General features: G+C 44.2%; 1 protein-coding gene across 6 annotated transcripts in view; it reads right to left on the bottom strand.

The window, feature by feature from the left end:
- MYO18A (myosin XVIIIA) overlaps window positions 1-18,049 on the bottom strand; it is a 1,313,149-nt gene that overhangs the window by 1,194,668 nt on the left and 100,432 nt on the right. For all 6 annotated transcript variants that reach the window (XM_069615286.1, XM_069615296.1, XM_069615289.1 and 3 more), the window contains exon 2: window positions 10,605-11,733. In XM_069615286.1, the coding sequence (XP_069471387.1) occupies window positions 10,605-11,615 (1,011 nt within the window). In that variant the 5' untranslated portion in view covers window positions 11,616-11,733. The remainder of the gene's footprint in view (window positions 1-10,604; window positions 11,734-18,049) is intronic.

The raw sequence follows: 18,049 nt of genomic DNA, 5'->3' as shown, positions 1-18,049 counted from the left end.
TACTGAAGAGGAGGGGGGGGGGAAATCGCCACAGGTGGAGTCATTGCGATGCATTGCAGTGGTGTGGCATGAAAACAGCCAACACAAACAGCAGGGGTTGTTGAGAAAGGAGACATCCGCCACGGCCCTGGGGCGGGATAAACGGCTGCTCCAGGGTTGGAGGGTTGGGGGACCTTTGAATGGTAGGGGCTTCCGACTTATGATAAAATGGCAGTGGCCTTATTTTATCCCCAATACCGCTTTTAATTTTTGGCCGTCACTTGCTGTGGTTTATCCCAAGGGGTCCATCCTTTTGGTCTTTTTAAAAAGCAAACTTTCCAGCAGCATCTGAACGCTCCCAGACAAAATAAATTATGGGTTGGGAGCGCGGAAAAGAGGGCTGGGGAGGGGTGTGGAGGGGCAGCGGTACAGCAGCCAGAGCCAGGCAAGTAAAAGGACTAAAGACAATGCCAGCGTGATAGAAATGAATAAATCCTATTGAAAGGTGGCTAAGTTAATGAGCCACATAATACATTTTTAAATTGTAAATCTTAATTTACAAACAGTAAAATACTTTAAATTATGTAATGAATACAAGTAATCGCATAATAAAATCTACTGCAGGAAGAACATGACCAGTCTCTGCATAATCTCATTTTTCAACGAGTTTACATTTTTTGTGCAAACACTGCTAATGGGCACATTGTACTTTCATGCATGGTGGCCATTTCATCTAGGTATTCTAACTTCATTTCATTCTGTAGGATTTGGCTTCTTTGTGTGGCTTTTTGCACAGGGGTCTGCTAATCTTGGCCTTATTTTGAAGGAGCATGGATTTATTTTTTCTTTCAGACCTGCCAATACGTGTTGGCAGAGCACACGCACTCCGCACAGAGGCATGGTTGAAGCTGCCAGTACAAATGGGCACAGAGGCTAATTGAATAAAATCAAGAAACCTGCACCAGTGGGATGGAAGGCTGTGGTAGTTAATACAGTGTGAAGGGCGTCAGATTAAGTGGCTCAGTGCCAGACTCATGTGTCGACGTGCCTTCCACACACCCAAGGTTGGATGGTAGGACAACAGTCTCTGCATAAATACTTCCAAAACAGAGATTCTTATATGGGCTCTTACGTACCTCTTCCTTGCCCTTTACGTGACCTAATATTATGGGCGCCTCTCCTTTCCTTTTCCCCTCTGCTAAACACCTGAGCGTTACCTTGGATGGACTTCTCAGATTTGCCCCTCAAGTTCAAGAGCTCGCCAAAAAAATCCCATCAGCATTTGAACGTTGTCAACGCCTCCTCCTTACCTTTGGTTTGTCATATATCGCTGTAGACTATGGTCTTGGGCTCTTCCATATGGATAACATACCCCCAGGGTGCTCTGCCAAACATATAAGAAAGCAGATTGGCACTCAGGAATCGGGTACTTCCAACCTGCATCACAGGTTTTACATCTGCCTTTCCCATTGGCCCACTAATGAACCAAACTCCCTGTTGTTCTTACAGAGCCAAGCGCAGAGAGGCCACCAATAGTGGCAGACAAGCGCTAAACAGGACTACTTGCATTACATTAATTGCATAGAGGGGAAGGAACGACTGGATTACAATAGTCTCCACCACTTCCCTCTCAACCGGAATAAGGCTGCTAGAAATATTGTATGACTGGAACCTGGCATCACATCACCCCATCTCTGTAGTTCTGTCCCCGACTTGCTCAGGGACCACGGCGCACTTTTTGTTGTCATTTGGCACTTCCATTTATGATTTAGTTTCCAGCACTCAGAACCCCCTTTGCCCCTTCCGTGCTCAACTCATATTAGAAAATGCCCAGGAATAAACAGATCCCCTGTGCCCTTGTTTTACGAAACTGATTTGCTCGCATTGGGTTCCTTACATATCCATAAATAAACACGCAATGGCAAAGCCAACATTTGCGCCTTTCGTGTAGGTTTGGGGTAGGCATTTGCCAGGCGCTGACTTAATGGTACTACCTGGCCATAGGATGCCCACAGCTTGCAAATGGAGGGAGGGTTCCAGGTCTCTTCTCCAAATGTATTTACTGCACAGGTCTTTCCCATGCAGGAAACGCCTTGGCACTCTTTCCTCTGCAGCCTGCCCACCGGATTCTTTCAAGGAGGGAACATCACCACCCACACCCTGACTCTTGCTTCCAGGAAGGACCTTCCCACCTCCATGCCAACGAACCACCACTCCCTTAACTCCATGTATCCCATAGCATCCTCTGCGCCTGTCCTATTTGAGTCATTCTTCGTGGGCACATTCCTTCATACCTCCTCCATGCCAAATCCTCACTGCTCCCACCTCACACCACGGCCACCTTCCCAAGCCCCAAAATATCCATTCCTTCTTTGTGTCGCGATGACCACCGACAATGCAAAGGCATTACATAAGTACCTGCGCCGCAAACACGGTATGTCAAAGACATGCCATCAGTGGGAGAATATGAGCATATGATTTCAATGCCTGGCAATAGCCCATCTTATACCCAAACACAAGCCAAAATGATTGCCTTTGCCAATGCTTGTTTTTAAAAGGAATTCCGTGCAAGGAACAGATGGGAGACATGTATAAAAGGTTTTAATCAAGTCGCTGAAGGCAGACTTGCATAAGACACTTTATTATACCAGGAGCTTCTTTACAGTTGCATTTAATCCATGAACGCTGAGAAGACTGTTTAGAACAACACTGTCAGGCCCTACACTGCACACATTTTGATGTTGTTGGGGGACAGAACTGTCTCAAAGAGATCCCAGGAGGATGAGTGCTGTGCATCCGAGGACTATGAAGTGGGTGGGAATCGCCACAGGTGGGCAGTCAATGGGTGTGTATATTGTGAAACACCCCATTAGCTGTGTCCCTACTCACATCCCATCTCCTCACGGCTGTACTCCAATGCAATAGTGTTGGCAATAAAGGGTTGGGGGCCAGAAGGACAACAGTGAGAAAAATAAGCTTTGGCTGTGTGCCGGTGCATACATCCAATGTTTACGTGTGGCGTTTGACTACCCCACTGAAGTTCGGTGCTCTACAAATCTTGCAGCCATATATTAATCCAATTAGTCTGGTGCCTTGGTCCTCTCATTCCATGATTAACAGTACTCTTTACTGAACACGCAGGGCACTCACTGTTCAATCTGACATGCAGTAATCAGAAAGCCCATCACACCACGTGCAGCTAATATCACACATGCTACAAAGAAGCTTCTACTGTTTGGCACTGACCAATCTGGGAAAGTTTGAAGTTGGGAGGGCCTAATCTTAACGCGGACTCTAGTGCGATTTTCCCATGGACACATACACCTTCCATTTACAAAGTATTTATCAAGCATATGTTGCGCGCATTACTAAATATGCAAGAAATAGACAGTGAACTGTCACTACAAATGAGGCATAGCCTCGTGTGGGAGTATGAAAGATACGATTAATGGATACAGACGGACTTCAAAAACATACATGTGCGAGAATATGGACTCAACAAAAATGGCTGACCTCCACCATCCAATATCAAAAGGCACTGCACTGCTCCTCTGGAGTTCATCCACAGTCATCCTTTATAGGATTTCTACTCGTTCCATATGGAAACCTAAAATGGAAGAGCGTTGTCCGAGTGAGGACAAAAAAGGGCAGAGAAGCACCAAATTCCCTCCTGCCATTTAGGAGTGAGAATTAATGTGGTATTAGATGGGGACTATTACGGCCCAGCTCAGTAGGTGGTCAGCCAGTTCCTGGCGAGGTCCACAGAAATCCTCTGTTGATCCTTACAAACGTCATTCATTACCTCTGCCCGCACCTGCGGAGGTGGCTGTGGCGTACTCCCATTACATCAATTGCCACCCTCAGATAGTGGCCTCCACAGGCGACAGGTGATTCACGTTGTGTAAATGCGCACCTCACTGCCACAGTACAGCAACTTGCTGGAGAGAATGTATTCACTTGTTTGTCCACCTGTTAGGCAAACAGAGGGCTCTGCCCTGGGCACGCCCTCGTCACCAAGAGAAGCAGTGTGCTCAGCTTTGAGAACCTGGCACACTTTCACTTCTCAAATGACGGGGACGGAGTCCCTGTGCCCTGCCACTCAATGCACCTGGAGTGTGACGAGATCACTATGACTATCATTTTCCACCAATGTAACATGGATCACCCATTTATTGTCCTCTCCTGGGAACCCACTGGACCTGCACAGCATAGTTTATCATTCCTATTCAACCCCCAGCCCGGGGGAACTGTGGTTCTACAGGAATTGCAGTGCAGGGAACTCACGCCTTTGGAGTTTAAGAATTATATCCAGATCAACGCTTAAATTAGTTTTCAAAAATTGATCCGCAGAATTTGCTAATTCTTGATTAGCAAAAAACTTATATGATTAGCAATTTTGTACTCATATTCTAAAAGTCACCAGAAGTTATTTGTACCCAAGAAATAAAATTGGCAACAATATACATTTTAGTGTACCGCTGAAATAAGACATTATTAAGGAGGAGTGTCTGTAAAATGTTAACCGCATGAATGGATGTAAACAAATAGACATAATAAAAACGATATGAATTTTTTTTTCAGTGCAAGGCTCTGTGCAGCTGGGTGCAGTCAGTGTTGCACAGGGCAGTGTCTCGTATATTCTATGCTTGACCCAACATTTGCTGTGTAAGGAGAAGTTCAGAAGTTTCATAAAACGAAAAAGTTCACAATGTTAGGAAAGTCATAGTCTGAGACTAAGTACATAGAACGGATTTGCGGCAAGCAAGGTAATTGTCAACTTCAGGTGGATAAGATGGCCCTTGCCGGTCATTGATATCAACTGTTTTCAATATAGTGTTAATTACCACTTTCGGTTCTAGGGCAGGGCCACTAAAGATCCTCAAGCCCGAGTCAGGTAAGCACAAGTGCAGCATCCCAGCCCTGCGCATCCATGAAAACAGATTTGATCGTTATCGCACTCGGAACCATCATCAGGGTTGCAGATACTTTTTTTGTTTCGTTTTTAAAGGAATCAGGCTTGACGTAATTCATGCTTTCTTTAAAAAGAAATGACCCATAAATCCTAGATTGGAAAAAAGTATTTACAGAACATGCATGTGAGCAAGGTGGTGTGCAGTGGGAAGGGAGTCGAGGTGCGACACTCCAGTGGAGACTGGGCCTGGGGCACTGCTTCCAAGGACAGGGTGAAGGCTGGGCAGAAGTGCAGCGGCAGGCATGAAATACGAGCAGATACCACTTGTGTTCCCAGTCTCCGGATTGGCCAGCTTTCTCCCACAAGTGGGAACATACAATGCAATCATAATTGTAGAGCAAAGCCAGATCTGGAGGCTAACTACAGTGTCTGGTATTGCAGATCTGTAGATGTACAGACTGGAGGAACTATTCATCACTACTTCACATAAACATTTACCTTTGTGTATTAATTATCTAAGTGGATAGAAATTAAGCGACTAAGCAACGTGGATGGCATAGCCAGCAGAGAACTGGGCAACCGAGGTGTAATATTGTAGTTTTGTATCCATCTCACTTTAAAGGTTGCTGGTAAAATATAAAGTAACAGGATAATAAGATAGAATGTCAAGGAGTTTGGGATCGGTTGCACAGATGAATGCAACCAGCAAGTCTCAGAACTAGATGTTCCACCAAAAGCATTTGGCCATCTGAGAATGTAAATTTTTATTATGGTTCACCTGTCAATATGATGCGCCTTCCCCAACAAAATTTAATCTAGTTGAGACTATGAGATTTAAACACACTAACAAACTATACTGAAAAACATGGAAACAATGTAAGAATGCATTATGTAACATACACTTTTAGGACGGGAATTGCAGATGGTGTTTTAAAAACAATGCGAACACATACTGGTCTTTGCCGGGCAGGATATAGCATGATACATATATCATCCTGATTACTTCTGGTTTGGAGTTATTTGAAAAAGGAGAACGTTTGCCTAGCAATCCCACACACACACAGGCATTTTTTAGAGTGGGGGAGATTATTATTGCTGCTCTCCCTCTCTCCCCATTAGCCTCTTTGAACTTTCAGTGAACATATAAAAGAGGGTGGAGGGAGCTCCAAGGGCAAGAGAGGAATGCTGGGTGAGCTGTGCTTTCAATGAAGAAGGACATTTAAATAGCTAGCTGTGCTATACAAGAGTCACATTAATTAGCACACCTACAGAATTGGATAGTAAATTGCTATGTGACACTGCTTATTTTATGCCTTGCCAGATTACCACTTAAACTCACTCACATGCCTGGAACATGAATTAGTGTACTGTAAGCCCTGCAGGAACTCGCACTCATTGCCATTAACGTATCATCCACGTTACGGTGAGTTCCTTTTTGCACGTGCATTACCTTGTTTCATGAAAGTAAAAGGACTATGGGCCCTACAAAATCACTTCTTATTACTAAAGAATACAACATAGCCTGTGAAGCTATAATTGGCATAGAAAACAAACCCATCAGGCTCGCTTGAAAGAAAAAAGCAAAGACCCCTGAAAACCAAGGCGCACGATTCAATCTCTAGTTACTGTTACTTCGCATTTTAAAGCACTAAGCTGCCATGGGAATGCCCTTGTCCTCTTTTGGTTGTCCAAGCGTGCCTTGCTGCACAGTTCCGGGCTTCTGGTAGATTGTGCTCCCACACTACATAGCAACTTCACAGTGCATTGCATGCCTGACAATACTGCAGCACAAGGAAGTGGGAACCTTGAGTGCCTTTGTGCCTCAAACAATCAAAACAAACACGATAGAACAAGATTGCACATACCAGCACTGGAAGAGCTAACTGGCCGTCAACATTGCCTATATGGCATGCATTCTACAGCAAATAGGTTTTGGGGTGTGGTGTTTGTTTTGCCATGTCTTTCACGCCTAAAAATACGTGCGTACAGGCGCGTTATAAATGACATATCATTTTCTAATGCTAGGCAGGTGATGGGTCAACACGATTGCCAATCCCAGTACATAACTACATGACAGCTTTTAAGTGGAGCATGTTGTTGCCGTTGACATTCGGTGTAGATATCCAGTTGAAACTGGAATCAGGCCAAACAAACGAATTATAGTTTAAAATCATGTATCACGGGATTAAAGCTTTGCAACACTGCATAGGGTTCATCATACCAGAGAACGATCTGTTATTTGTGTCTTTACCGCAATAACCACACTGCAGTTGTAATGCGTGTGGTTGGGGTGTGCCGAGCCTTAGGCTAGATCAAATGCTAGCACTGGGTGAGTGATGGGCTAGAAAGATGCTTAGTCAGAAGGGGACGGGTTGAGGGTTCAGGGGCTGTCTGGGGGAGCGGTGTTACTGTGGTGGAAGACTTCCTCTCCTTGCTAATCTAATTCTTGCCATTTGGCTCTTCCCTAGGTCGGCCTAACCCAGATGGCTCCCGTGACATGTAATGACTTGACCTTTACTGTGCATGCTTCAAACACGTTGAATATGTTGATAGGGCCTGACTGCTGCTGGGTTATAACCCAAAGAAAAAGACTCTGCCAAAATGCCGAATACGAGGAGGGCTTTGGGACAAGACCATGGTTTGTATTAGAAGTTTGTTGACATTATGTTTTACATTTTGCAGTAATTACGTCTATAATCTAATAAACAGACACATATTAGAGCCTTGAAAAAGCACATGTGCCACTATATAAGTGTGTGTAATACAATTTAAATAGACACCAAGAGATCTAGCTCATTTTTAAATAAAATAAGCAGGGTGTGTAAACCAAAATGTAATCCTAAAGAAACCCAACACAATCAGTAGGTATGGCCAACGTTACTCCCCAATGTGCAAGGCATTTATATTGCTGGTTCAGCATAATTTATAAACGAAAATTACATTTTAGAGCAGAGACACTCACCCACCATGATGCACCTTTTTAATGCAAGGAGGCCACTGCAGCACCCGGAAGGAAATTTGGGGCGCAATGGTATGTGTAGATGATTCACAGAGGATTCTAGCACCGACATAAAAGGGGTTGCGCCTTCTCCAAAAGAGTGCAACCTCAATAGGAAACTAGCAGGGTTAGCAGAGCAGGAACAGGCCACGGGGAGTCCTTCAGGAAATTATAAATGGACTCCGACCCTCACTGAAGAATCTTTAGGCCAACCCAGGTACCTAGCCCATAGAATAAGGCGTTAAATGATGTTCACACCCATCAAGGCTCCCTCTCTTGGGCTTATGGCCCAGACCCCTGCACAGTGCACGTTGCACGTCACAGTTCGCCATCTGTGCTGGGCTTGCCTTTCCGTTTTACAGTAAGCTGCAGTGCAAGCACCCAGATGGAGAAAATGGACAGCATGGTAGATATATAACTAAATGTGCACACTTTATCAAGAGTATCCCAGGGTTCGAAATTGCTGGGAGCAGGGATGTATTTAGCTCCTGCTTCTACACGAGGAGAGCGTGGACAGTTACCATCTACTTTCGGCTTCCACGGCCAACTGGTGCCTTACAAACATGCATATAACACACTGAGTGTTTTAGAATTTCAATATAGAAGAATTAGGACACATTTAAATACAATGGGTCATACAAAATGGGCAACAAGTTAAAGCGTGCATTCCATGTGGACGTTAGGTTTGCAGTGCGCAGTGTACTCACTCCTGGTTACCAGCTGAGCTCCTGCCTACTCGGTGATGCCCAACGCCCAGGAGCTGGTTTTAGCTCCGGATCATCGAATCTTCGAACCCCTGTTATTGTAGCGTGTGTCCCCATCACTGATGCACTGCACGTCTCAACAAAGGATTCCTAAAACCACCATTCCCACCAGTGCTTGAAATTGAAAAAAAGAATAATAGCAGGTACACCCCAAGCTGTTTCGCCCCAGGTCCCTTCCAGGCACACACACCCCTGTTTGCAGGTAATGCCCAGTGAGATAAAATGATGTGCTAAGGAGCACACACTTTGGTAAAGCAGTGCAGCTGAGATACTGTCACACAGACTTCCATTGCATTGTGTTAAGAAACTTTGAATATGTATATCAAATCAGACTTTTTTGCGTATCAAACTAGCATATTTCATAGCTGTAAATTAAAGATTTGGAAGGGGAGTTTTACTATTGCCCGCTTTCATTGCCTGAAGGTAACTGGCGCTTTGTGCGAGTTTTCAGTCGAAAACGTTCCATCACAACTCCAATTACTTAAACATTTACATAAAATAGGCGCTACCAATAATAAAGAAACATGCTGAAAAAGTAATTTCCAAGGCTTTCCAAATCGATCCCTGCTCCATCAAAGGGCACCAATATTAACAGGTGAAGCCCACTTCGCGAAACAGTGACCCACGCCTAGTGTGCTGAGTGCACAGTAGATGGACGTTTGTCTCTGCTTTTATTCTGAGGTTCAGCCGGAAGGAGACATTATGGGCACTGGGGGGTGGTGGAGAGAGAAGGGGGGAAGGGCGCTTTTTTCCCCAGCAAAGGCTGCATAAGCTTAGTCCTTTAAGTTGCAATAAAGAGAAATGAAAAGCTTTCATTTTCCCCTCGCAACACAGTTGAGTACCGGTACTCACTTTCAGACGTTGAGAAGTGCAGGCACTCAAATACAGAAGTGCAGGTACTGAGGGCCGGGTAGGACCGGCCCATTTAAAGCACTGATTCAGACTAATTAATGGCATTGGTTATGAAAGGCTGTCATTTAGTGTGCGCATCTCATCTGCCTTGCTTTTAACACTAACAAAGTCAATGCCCAAGATTTGGCTAACCACACCACCAATCAAAGCTCACACACTATTATCAAAAAGCGAACCCGCAAAGTTATTGGGCGCTTTTACAAGACCCACTGTTTTTTTTAACAGAAGAAATAACTCGATGTCGACAAAGAACAACATAGGCAGGCTGTTCCAACTCCGGGACTTTGACTATATACACTGCGCGGCAGTTCTGGCGCTGGCTGGCATTTTAAAGCCCCCGAAGCCAGCAGCCGACATCTAGGTTCGTGGGGCAATCCAACTAAAGGACGAAAATAAAAGCTGGTTCAAGACTGGGATTGACCACAAATTTAAGGAAAAGCCGAGAGGCGTCGAGAAATAGAACATTTCACCGTCTTACCCCCCTCCGGCCCCCTTGGCAGCATAAGTCTTCACGTAGATTCTACGACTGGCATTTCATATCAAAGTTCATTGGGATTATGCCTCATACAATTATGTGCAGAATCAATGCGCTCTGTCCAGTGTGCTTCTGCCTCACCTTTCTACTCCCCCCTCCCGAGGGAGGAGCGATTGCGCGCCGTAGCCGAAAAACAAGTGCCGAACTACTTTAGGAGAAATATTTGCACTTGCTAACTGAATTAGCCAAAACGTTAAGCAGGCTTATTTATCCAGAAGTAGACACTACACATGGCATTCTAAAATATCTCCTTTGTGCCCACAACAAAGCTGGAAACAACTCATAGGACTACGCCAATGGGCCCTAGATATCCCAGATCTCTGAAGGTGGCCTTTACACTATCCACAACCAACACCTCCTGGGTTTGACATACTCGGTTGTTCTCATTCCCTTTAAAAGGGCAGTGCACTGTCAGCATAAACATACAAATATTCAGCAGGACGAAATTCACTGCACGCACATGTACAAACACCTCATATGATACACAAAAACATTGCTACTTACATCAAAAGCCTCTTTCCGCAGTCCCTCGTTGCTTCTCAACCAGCACCGGCTCAGCTCGCCAAGCTCCAGAATTGGCTGGACCTTCAGCCTCACAGTGTCCCCAGATTGACGGATCATTTCAACAATCTCGTCCCGGGCTTTGCTCTCAACATTCCGACCATTGATTTCAACCAATCGATCCCCCGGCACCAGTCCCAAGGCCAGGTCTTTGGTGCCGGCTCCAGGCTCGGCAAAGTGGACCACTCTCCTGTACACTTGCCCATCAGCTCCCCTGTCCAGCATGGTGGTCCTACGCAAGGAGAAGCCAAAGTCGCCAGTCTTCCTTCTTTGAAGCTCCAGCTCCCTGGGTTCTGGGGGCTGTGGAGGTAACACAGGGGGTAGCTTCATGTCTGCAGGGAAAGTTTTGGCAACAACTTCGGGCGCATTAACTCGTGTTTGTAGAGGAGTCTGTGGTATGGGCAAACTCAGTTCACGGGCTTGGCTGTCAAAGATTCGAATTTCCACCTGGGGGGACGGGGCAGCGGAATGCTCAGAGGGGGTGGAGGTCTCGGAGAAGCTCTCATCTCTGCTCTTCTGGGAGAAGGAGAACCTCTTGACTATTTGAGCCATCTGCGTCTGGGAGTTCTGCTTGGCCAGGGAGCCAAACTTAGCAGCCCTTTGCAGCACAGAACCGCGAAAGTTCACCTCCTCCACAGTCTTCAAGTCATCACTGGAGCTGGCCGTGCTCAGGTGCCCAGAGTCCAGGATGAGGCTGCCTCTGTTGCTAATGCTATCCGAATCAATGTCCGTCAGGTGAAGCTCGGAGCTACTGGCCACCTTGATGGGAATGGGATTGGAGATTTCCAGTCGGGTCTTGGAATCCCTTTTGGAGGAGCGGTTGATGTGAAAGAACCCCCGCCGCATGCTGATCTCCTCCAGGCTTTTCAGCTCGGCTGCAGACATCCGCTCCTTTTTCTCTTTCTTTTTGTCCTTCCTCGCCCCATCTTTGTCTTTCTTGATCAAGTTGAACATGATTAGCTGCTTAAAACATGAGGGGTCTCGTTTCTGTTCGATTCGCAGGGGGACAAGAGATGAAAGTTTCAGACTAGCCGGCCTTCTCTTGTGAACAGCGGTCTGTCAGGCGTGATGGCTGTGAAGACAAAAGCAATGAATTGAAACGTGCACTAGGGTCATCGGTCTCATTTGAATACAAGGATGTACACCAACAACTTGAAACTCAAGCCACATTATAAATATTTCAATGAATGGCCCACACAGTGAGCAAAGGCTACCTGTACTCTATAGGTTTTGATGGCTTCCAGAGCAGACCAGGAAATCTCTCTTCCCTAAAAGACACTGCCATTTATAAACAGGTTACCAATATGGAACTCATGCCCTCCCAAAATAAACTTCTGACCACAAAAGCTCTAAAACTGGACACAGTCACACCCCCTCCAAATCATTGGCAGGTACCTCTCTTCAGTCTGCTATCTATGCCTAGAGTTTGCAAATGGTCTCACGCCATCCTCAAAGAGCATTGTGGGAGTTCCCGCATTGTTCCTATTTCTCCATTTGCTGCGGCTCTCATATGCTGCTGTTACAGATCGGGTCTGAAAGGCCTCTAGTCTCCTTGTTTACACTCAGTGTGTCCTGATTATTTTAGAAAATATGTCGGTACCACCTACCTTGGGGTTGATAAGCAGGACAGAAAGGACCTATAATTGCTCCAGAGAGTCTGTGTGCACTGACTGCTTAAAACGCTTTCAGCCAATCAGAGAAAAATCTTTTTCACTCTTTATCAGAGTTTGATTATAAAAAGGTCCGGAATGCAAAGATACAATACCAATTCTAATATAAAATCGTGCACAAGAATAATTCGGTGGAGATTTTCCACTAAGAAACGTGGGCAAAATAGTCTTGATATAAGGTGCAACAATTTGGGCTTACACAGACACAGCAATGGACGAAGGGAGAAAGCAAGCAGCTATACCTGAAGGGGTCTACTGCGGACAACATTCACAAGCTGAAAGACTTTCTGGGGTTCAAGAATGCATCCACGCTGCCCATAATTCAAACCCACCAAAATGGAACTCTTATTCCTCTCTTCAAGCAATGCCAGCAGTATGAACCAAAACTCTCTCGCTAAAACAAATCACTTCCCTTCATCTCTACAAATCACTGAGATTCACAGTTGACAGACAACAATTTTCAAAACTATTTCGCCTTTGTGTCAAGAAAAGGCTTGTATCCATTCCTTGGCTCAGGAAAAGAAATCCTATTGCCCAATCGGATGGCTTCAGACCAGCAGCACGTCTAAGCAACAATACCTTCCTAGAAACAGAACAAGCAGAACACGTTTTCAAAAAGTACCCTGAGATTAAAAGATGTTAAAGAGATGCTATCAAACAAATTGAAGAAGGTAAGACCTTTACTACTACTAAAAAAGATGTACAAGTTAAAAAAGGATTTAGCCAATTTCAAAAGAGACAGTACATCCTTATTTGCCTGATCATTTCATCCCAAAACCCAGATGGAATTCAGGACACGAAGAAGAGCCTACGAGAGGAAAATTAGATGGCTACACAGATGTCAATTTTTAACTTGACGAATGTTGATTTGTCCACAGCCAACATGAGCCTTCTTAATAAAGGTTTGCCCTTTTTTTCTGAGTCAGGTTCCACTGAGCTGCAGTTAGAGACAGAAATAAGACAAATTGTATGTATGAACAAGGCGACACTGTCTACTATTCCTGATTTCAAACTTAAATCTACTTTTCTACAGCCAACAAAAGATATGCCTTAAGATGTTTTGAGTCGGTTATTAAAGACCTAGAAAAATCCTATCTCCAAAAAGACATTTTAAATATAATCTCACCAAACCAGAGTATTAAGCTTTACAAAAACTAAAGAAAGATACCTCGTCGATTATTAAACAAGCTGATAAAGGGGTAGGAATCGACATTCTAGATACCATCAAATATCATAATGCGGCACTAAGACAACGGTTGAATCCTGACCATTATTTGTTGCAGTAAAAAGATCCTACTAAAGATATCCAAAAGTTAATACTTGATATAACAGAGAAAGCCTATATGAAGCTAACCTTACGGCCTTCTACTTATTCCCAAAAATTAATAGATCATTGGTCAATCCACCAGGTAGACCAATAGATTGGGGGTCCAAATTAGAACCAGTGACGAAAAATGTATCAACATTGGGACGTTTTATCTCAAAGATTCACGAGATGTCATTAATTTAGTCGAAGGCTGGTCTTTTAATTCCCAAACTGACTGGTTAGTCATCCTTGATATAGCGTCATAATACATGAATATCCTGCAGGCACTTATGAGGTAGGAAAGGCAGGGGTTTTTGCACAGGAAACCAGAAGAATGTATCCCTCAAATTGATGTAGTTCATGTTTTATTGTCTTTATGTATTAATAATCGTCTGTCACTTTGAAGCACTTTTGACTGTTTGCATCTGTCGTAGTTAAGCCCTTGAATTTTACGTGTTTTTATTAGCTATGGTATATTCATTACTGTCAATGATTAAAAATGTATTTGTGATACAAAGGTAGCCCTTTCTTCAGTTGCTACATGCTCACACATTAAGTGTCTAATACATCAAATGATTTGTATAGAGTATCAAAACTATGAGTTTTTGTACACACCAAGAGATGTGTGTTTCAACTGAACGTATGTCCACTCATTGGCTCAGTACATACAAATATTGCCCAACCGGATGGCTTCAGACCAATGCCAGAGGGGCTGGTCCCCTCTCACTTAAGACATCCAGCCCCCATGCATCAGCATGCTGTATAACTGGACTCAGGGAAAACAGTGCGATCACTATGCAAAAGCTCACACTTCGAAACTGGCTGAACCATATGTAAAACATCTAACAATGATTATGCATGTGAAGTTGGACTCTTTAATCCCTTTAATTCTAGCTACAGTGGGGTTTGAACATATTTGTACTGATAATATTGTTGTTGCGATATGTGCCAAGAGGTGAATGAGAAGAAGGAAATAACGATTTTTTAGGCAGGATATGATACCACTTTTTGTATGGCCTGGCATGACTGTTCTTTCCTTCAGGTGCTGTGTCCTAGAAAATAACTTATTGTAGAATTCTGTGCTGCATGCAATAGCAGACATTTTGGCAAATACTAAATATTACTGCACACAAATGAACAATAATAAGGAAAAGGGGTACAAGAAAGGAGGAACATATAAATGAATAATTGCAACTAATCTACATACAAAAAGAATATGGGGCCAATAATCACTAAACTTCAGTCTAGAAATCACAATTAATACAAGGGATGGATCTAAATTAATTTTGCGGTCAACAACTGGGATGGAATATAGTATGGATATTAGGGCTGCAGCTAAGATTGAGTGGGGGTATTCTAGTCCCTAGTGTGAACAGGCATGGTATAAAGAGAGGCACAGACCCAAAAGGGTTCATTTGAAAACCTTTATTTAATAAAGGTTCCTGGGCTGGTGTTATGCCTAACTGGCCCCAACCCTAAAGGGGTAATTCCATTAACTGATGTTTCTAATGACAGACGCAATCTAAGAATCCAAAATAAAGCCCATCTGTTTCAAAACCTATGCTTGCCCTCACTCTCTACAAAAATGTGATGGACTTATTTTCCAAAATATGAAAAATAGTGTTTCAACAAAAATGGAAAACAAGAGTTAGTTTCATGCGGTCTTCTTACGAAGTGCTGCTTGGTCAACATCACCCAAATGAATTAAATCCACAGAGTTATTCGTAAAGCCTTCTCCACTGGTCCCTTGTAGATATTCTGACAACCTTCAGTGTCTGAGTTACTTGGGGTTCCCTTCCCCAAGCTTCAGTTTAATCAAGTTTCAAAACACCATGGAGAATTGTTACAGTTCCTTTTGTAAGCGTCTCTGGGTTCTTTTCCCCACGCCTCAATCCTTTCAACAGTACAACAAAACTAACAAGTCTCTAACAAGTCTCTAATTTGGCTAGGCCCCTTATGGTTCCCTTCCCCTAGATCAGCCCCATTTCAACCTTTAAACACAAAGTCACTGTTATAAGGATCCTTTCTTTGATAGGCGCTCAGGGGTCCTTTCCCCCAGGCTTTAGGCCTCTTCCAGCTGCCAAACACAAAACATAATTTAGCACAGTTCTTTCTCGAGTTCACAGGGTGCTATGCCCCAGGTTTAGACCCCTTCAATTCACAACACAAATTCTCTTGGCACCGTGCATCTGGCCACCCCCTGTCCTTGGTACCTGCTCACCCTGCCACACTCACGCACCGCATCCGAGCCAGCACTGGGGTCTGTATCTGTACCCATACAGCCCCCCCTTTTTCTTCCTGCACTTATCCGACCTACCCTGTCTGCTGCCTTAAACCCAGCACTTTCCAACTGCTGGCTGCACTACCACTGTTTGTTGCCTTTATCATTTATTTATGTATTATTATTTATCTGTTTCTCCTTTGCTCCGCACTCTCCACTTCTCCCCCCTTCCATGCACGTTCCCCCTCCCCGTCCCATGCACTTGCACGTTCTCAATGTCACTGGGCCTAGTAAGATCGTTGTTTTGTTCTCCCCTGTTCCCCTCCCTTGCGTTGTCCCGCTCTGAAACACTTGTGTACGAGCGCAATAGAAATAAAATATCAATATCTTGTTCTTGGTGCTCTGACCCGGCGTTACTTGTGCCTTCCTCCCTCTCCTTCTTGGGTAATCGGCTCATTCCCTTCTCACTCTGGGGCCATGATGGATCATGCAAGATAAAAGGATCTTGCTACCTAGATCTAGGTTATGGGAATCAGGATATCCCCAAAAGGCATCAGGGACTGCCTCCTCCCCCACTCTATGGTTAGTATACCACGTCTCTCCTAGGGTATTCACCCGAGGGCAACCCCGGCTCCCCTGCTCAGGTGATCCTCCCTCGCTTGTCCACCACCAGGGTTGGGATCCAAAAGCGATGGCCCTCCCCATGTCACCTGAATAGACTATTCTCGAGATCTACATGGGAGAATACCCTCAGGTTTCTCACACTAGTTTTAGAAGTTCGGAGTAAAACTCTGTTTCAGGGAGTAAAATGTCATTGCAATTCCCAATTCTTTGTCCCTAGCAATGCACACAAAAAGATTTAGGTTTACCTCAAAAGTTCCTCTTCAGATCAGGCAGTAATCATAGTAGAGAGCTTTCCTGTTGCACCGTTCTGCTGTTAACACGGATCAGGTATGTCTACAGAGAGGTTTGGATGGAAGCCATAAGGAATGGTCCTATGTGCCCGGTACCCATTTTGTAGGGTGCATTTTTACTCCATATATTTCTTTTCTTGGGAGCATTTGCCTATTTCTAAAGTGTAAAACTGCATGGTACTCTGCTCATCTGCAGGGCTGTCGGATATCAGGAATACATCATGTATTCTGACAGATCAGCTTAGTATGGTTTCAGTATGTTGCAGAGCTGTATAAGGAGCAGCAGATTTAGGCCCACCTTGAAATGGATTTTGAAACCCTTTCATTTTAGCATAGCCTCCTACATAGACTGCATGGAGTCCGTTTTTTTTTTTTGCACAGCCAGGTGAATCAGAAATCTGTTGTAAGCAAGGTTAGACTGGTCATTCTATACACAATTTTAATCTGACAGGGAAAGGCCATGAGCGAAGAACCAGGGAGGTGTCGTTGCCCACTCCCTTAAGACTGGAGATACACCTCTGCGTGTAGAAAATGCTGTACGCAGCCTGTGAGGTTTCACAACACTTAAAAGATAGATGCAGCCACCCCATACCAGATGCAAATACTGTTCAAACCTGAAGATAGCCATTCTCTTACGGGGCATACGGCTCATCCCCCCTCCTTCTCCAAATCCTGCTGCTCTGCATATTGTTGAACCTGGTCCTCCGCCCATTCAAAAGTTCATTTGGAGAGGACCATAAGAAAATCTTAAAACATAAGCGGTCATGAAGGTTGCAAACTGCCGTTTAAACCCCTCCACCCCGTCTCTGCAATGCTTCTTTGTTCTACGTTGTTAAACGGTTCCATTCACAGCCCACTCCTGCCTTATTCCTCCTACACCATGTTTAACACATGCATTTAATAGCATAATAACTAGCTTTTGCGTGAAGTAATTAACTCTCAGTGGTGTTCAAAGCAATGAAGCCTCTCCTTGTCAATGAAGCTTAAAAATCCATGCCTTTCTTTTAGCACAAACCACATTGCGATCTGTGTTCAGAATCCAAACCAAAACCAAGAACCGCGTTTAGATTCAGGTCATAGCAAAGTGGTGTACCAAAAACAGATGTAGGATTTTCAGTTGTTCTATCTGTGCCATTGTCATTTCAATTAGGACTCTTCTGTTCAATAAAGTTTTTTTTTTTATCACCAAAATTAGCAGTCACTTTAGGCCTACAAGCTGAGATGTTATCCAACAAAAATGTAGCCAACAACAATGTAGGCAGTAAAGAAATCCTAGT

The sequence above is a fragment of the Ambystoma mexicanum genome, chromosome 9, assembly GCF_040938575.1.
Source record: "Ambystoma mexicanum isolate Mex_15411 chromosome 9, UKY_AmexF1_1, whole genome shotgun sequence".
Lineage (NCBI taxonomy): Eukaryota > Metazoa > Chordata > Amphibia > Caudata > Ambystomatidae > Ambystoma > Ambystoma mexicanum.
Note: the sequence above shows the minus strand (reverse complement) of the source record. Positions and strands in the feature narration are given on the sequence as shown.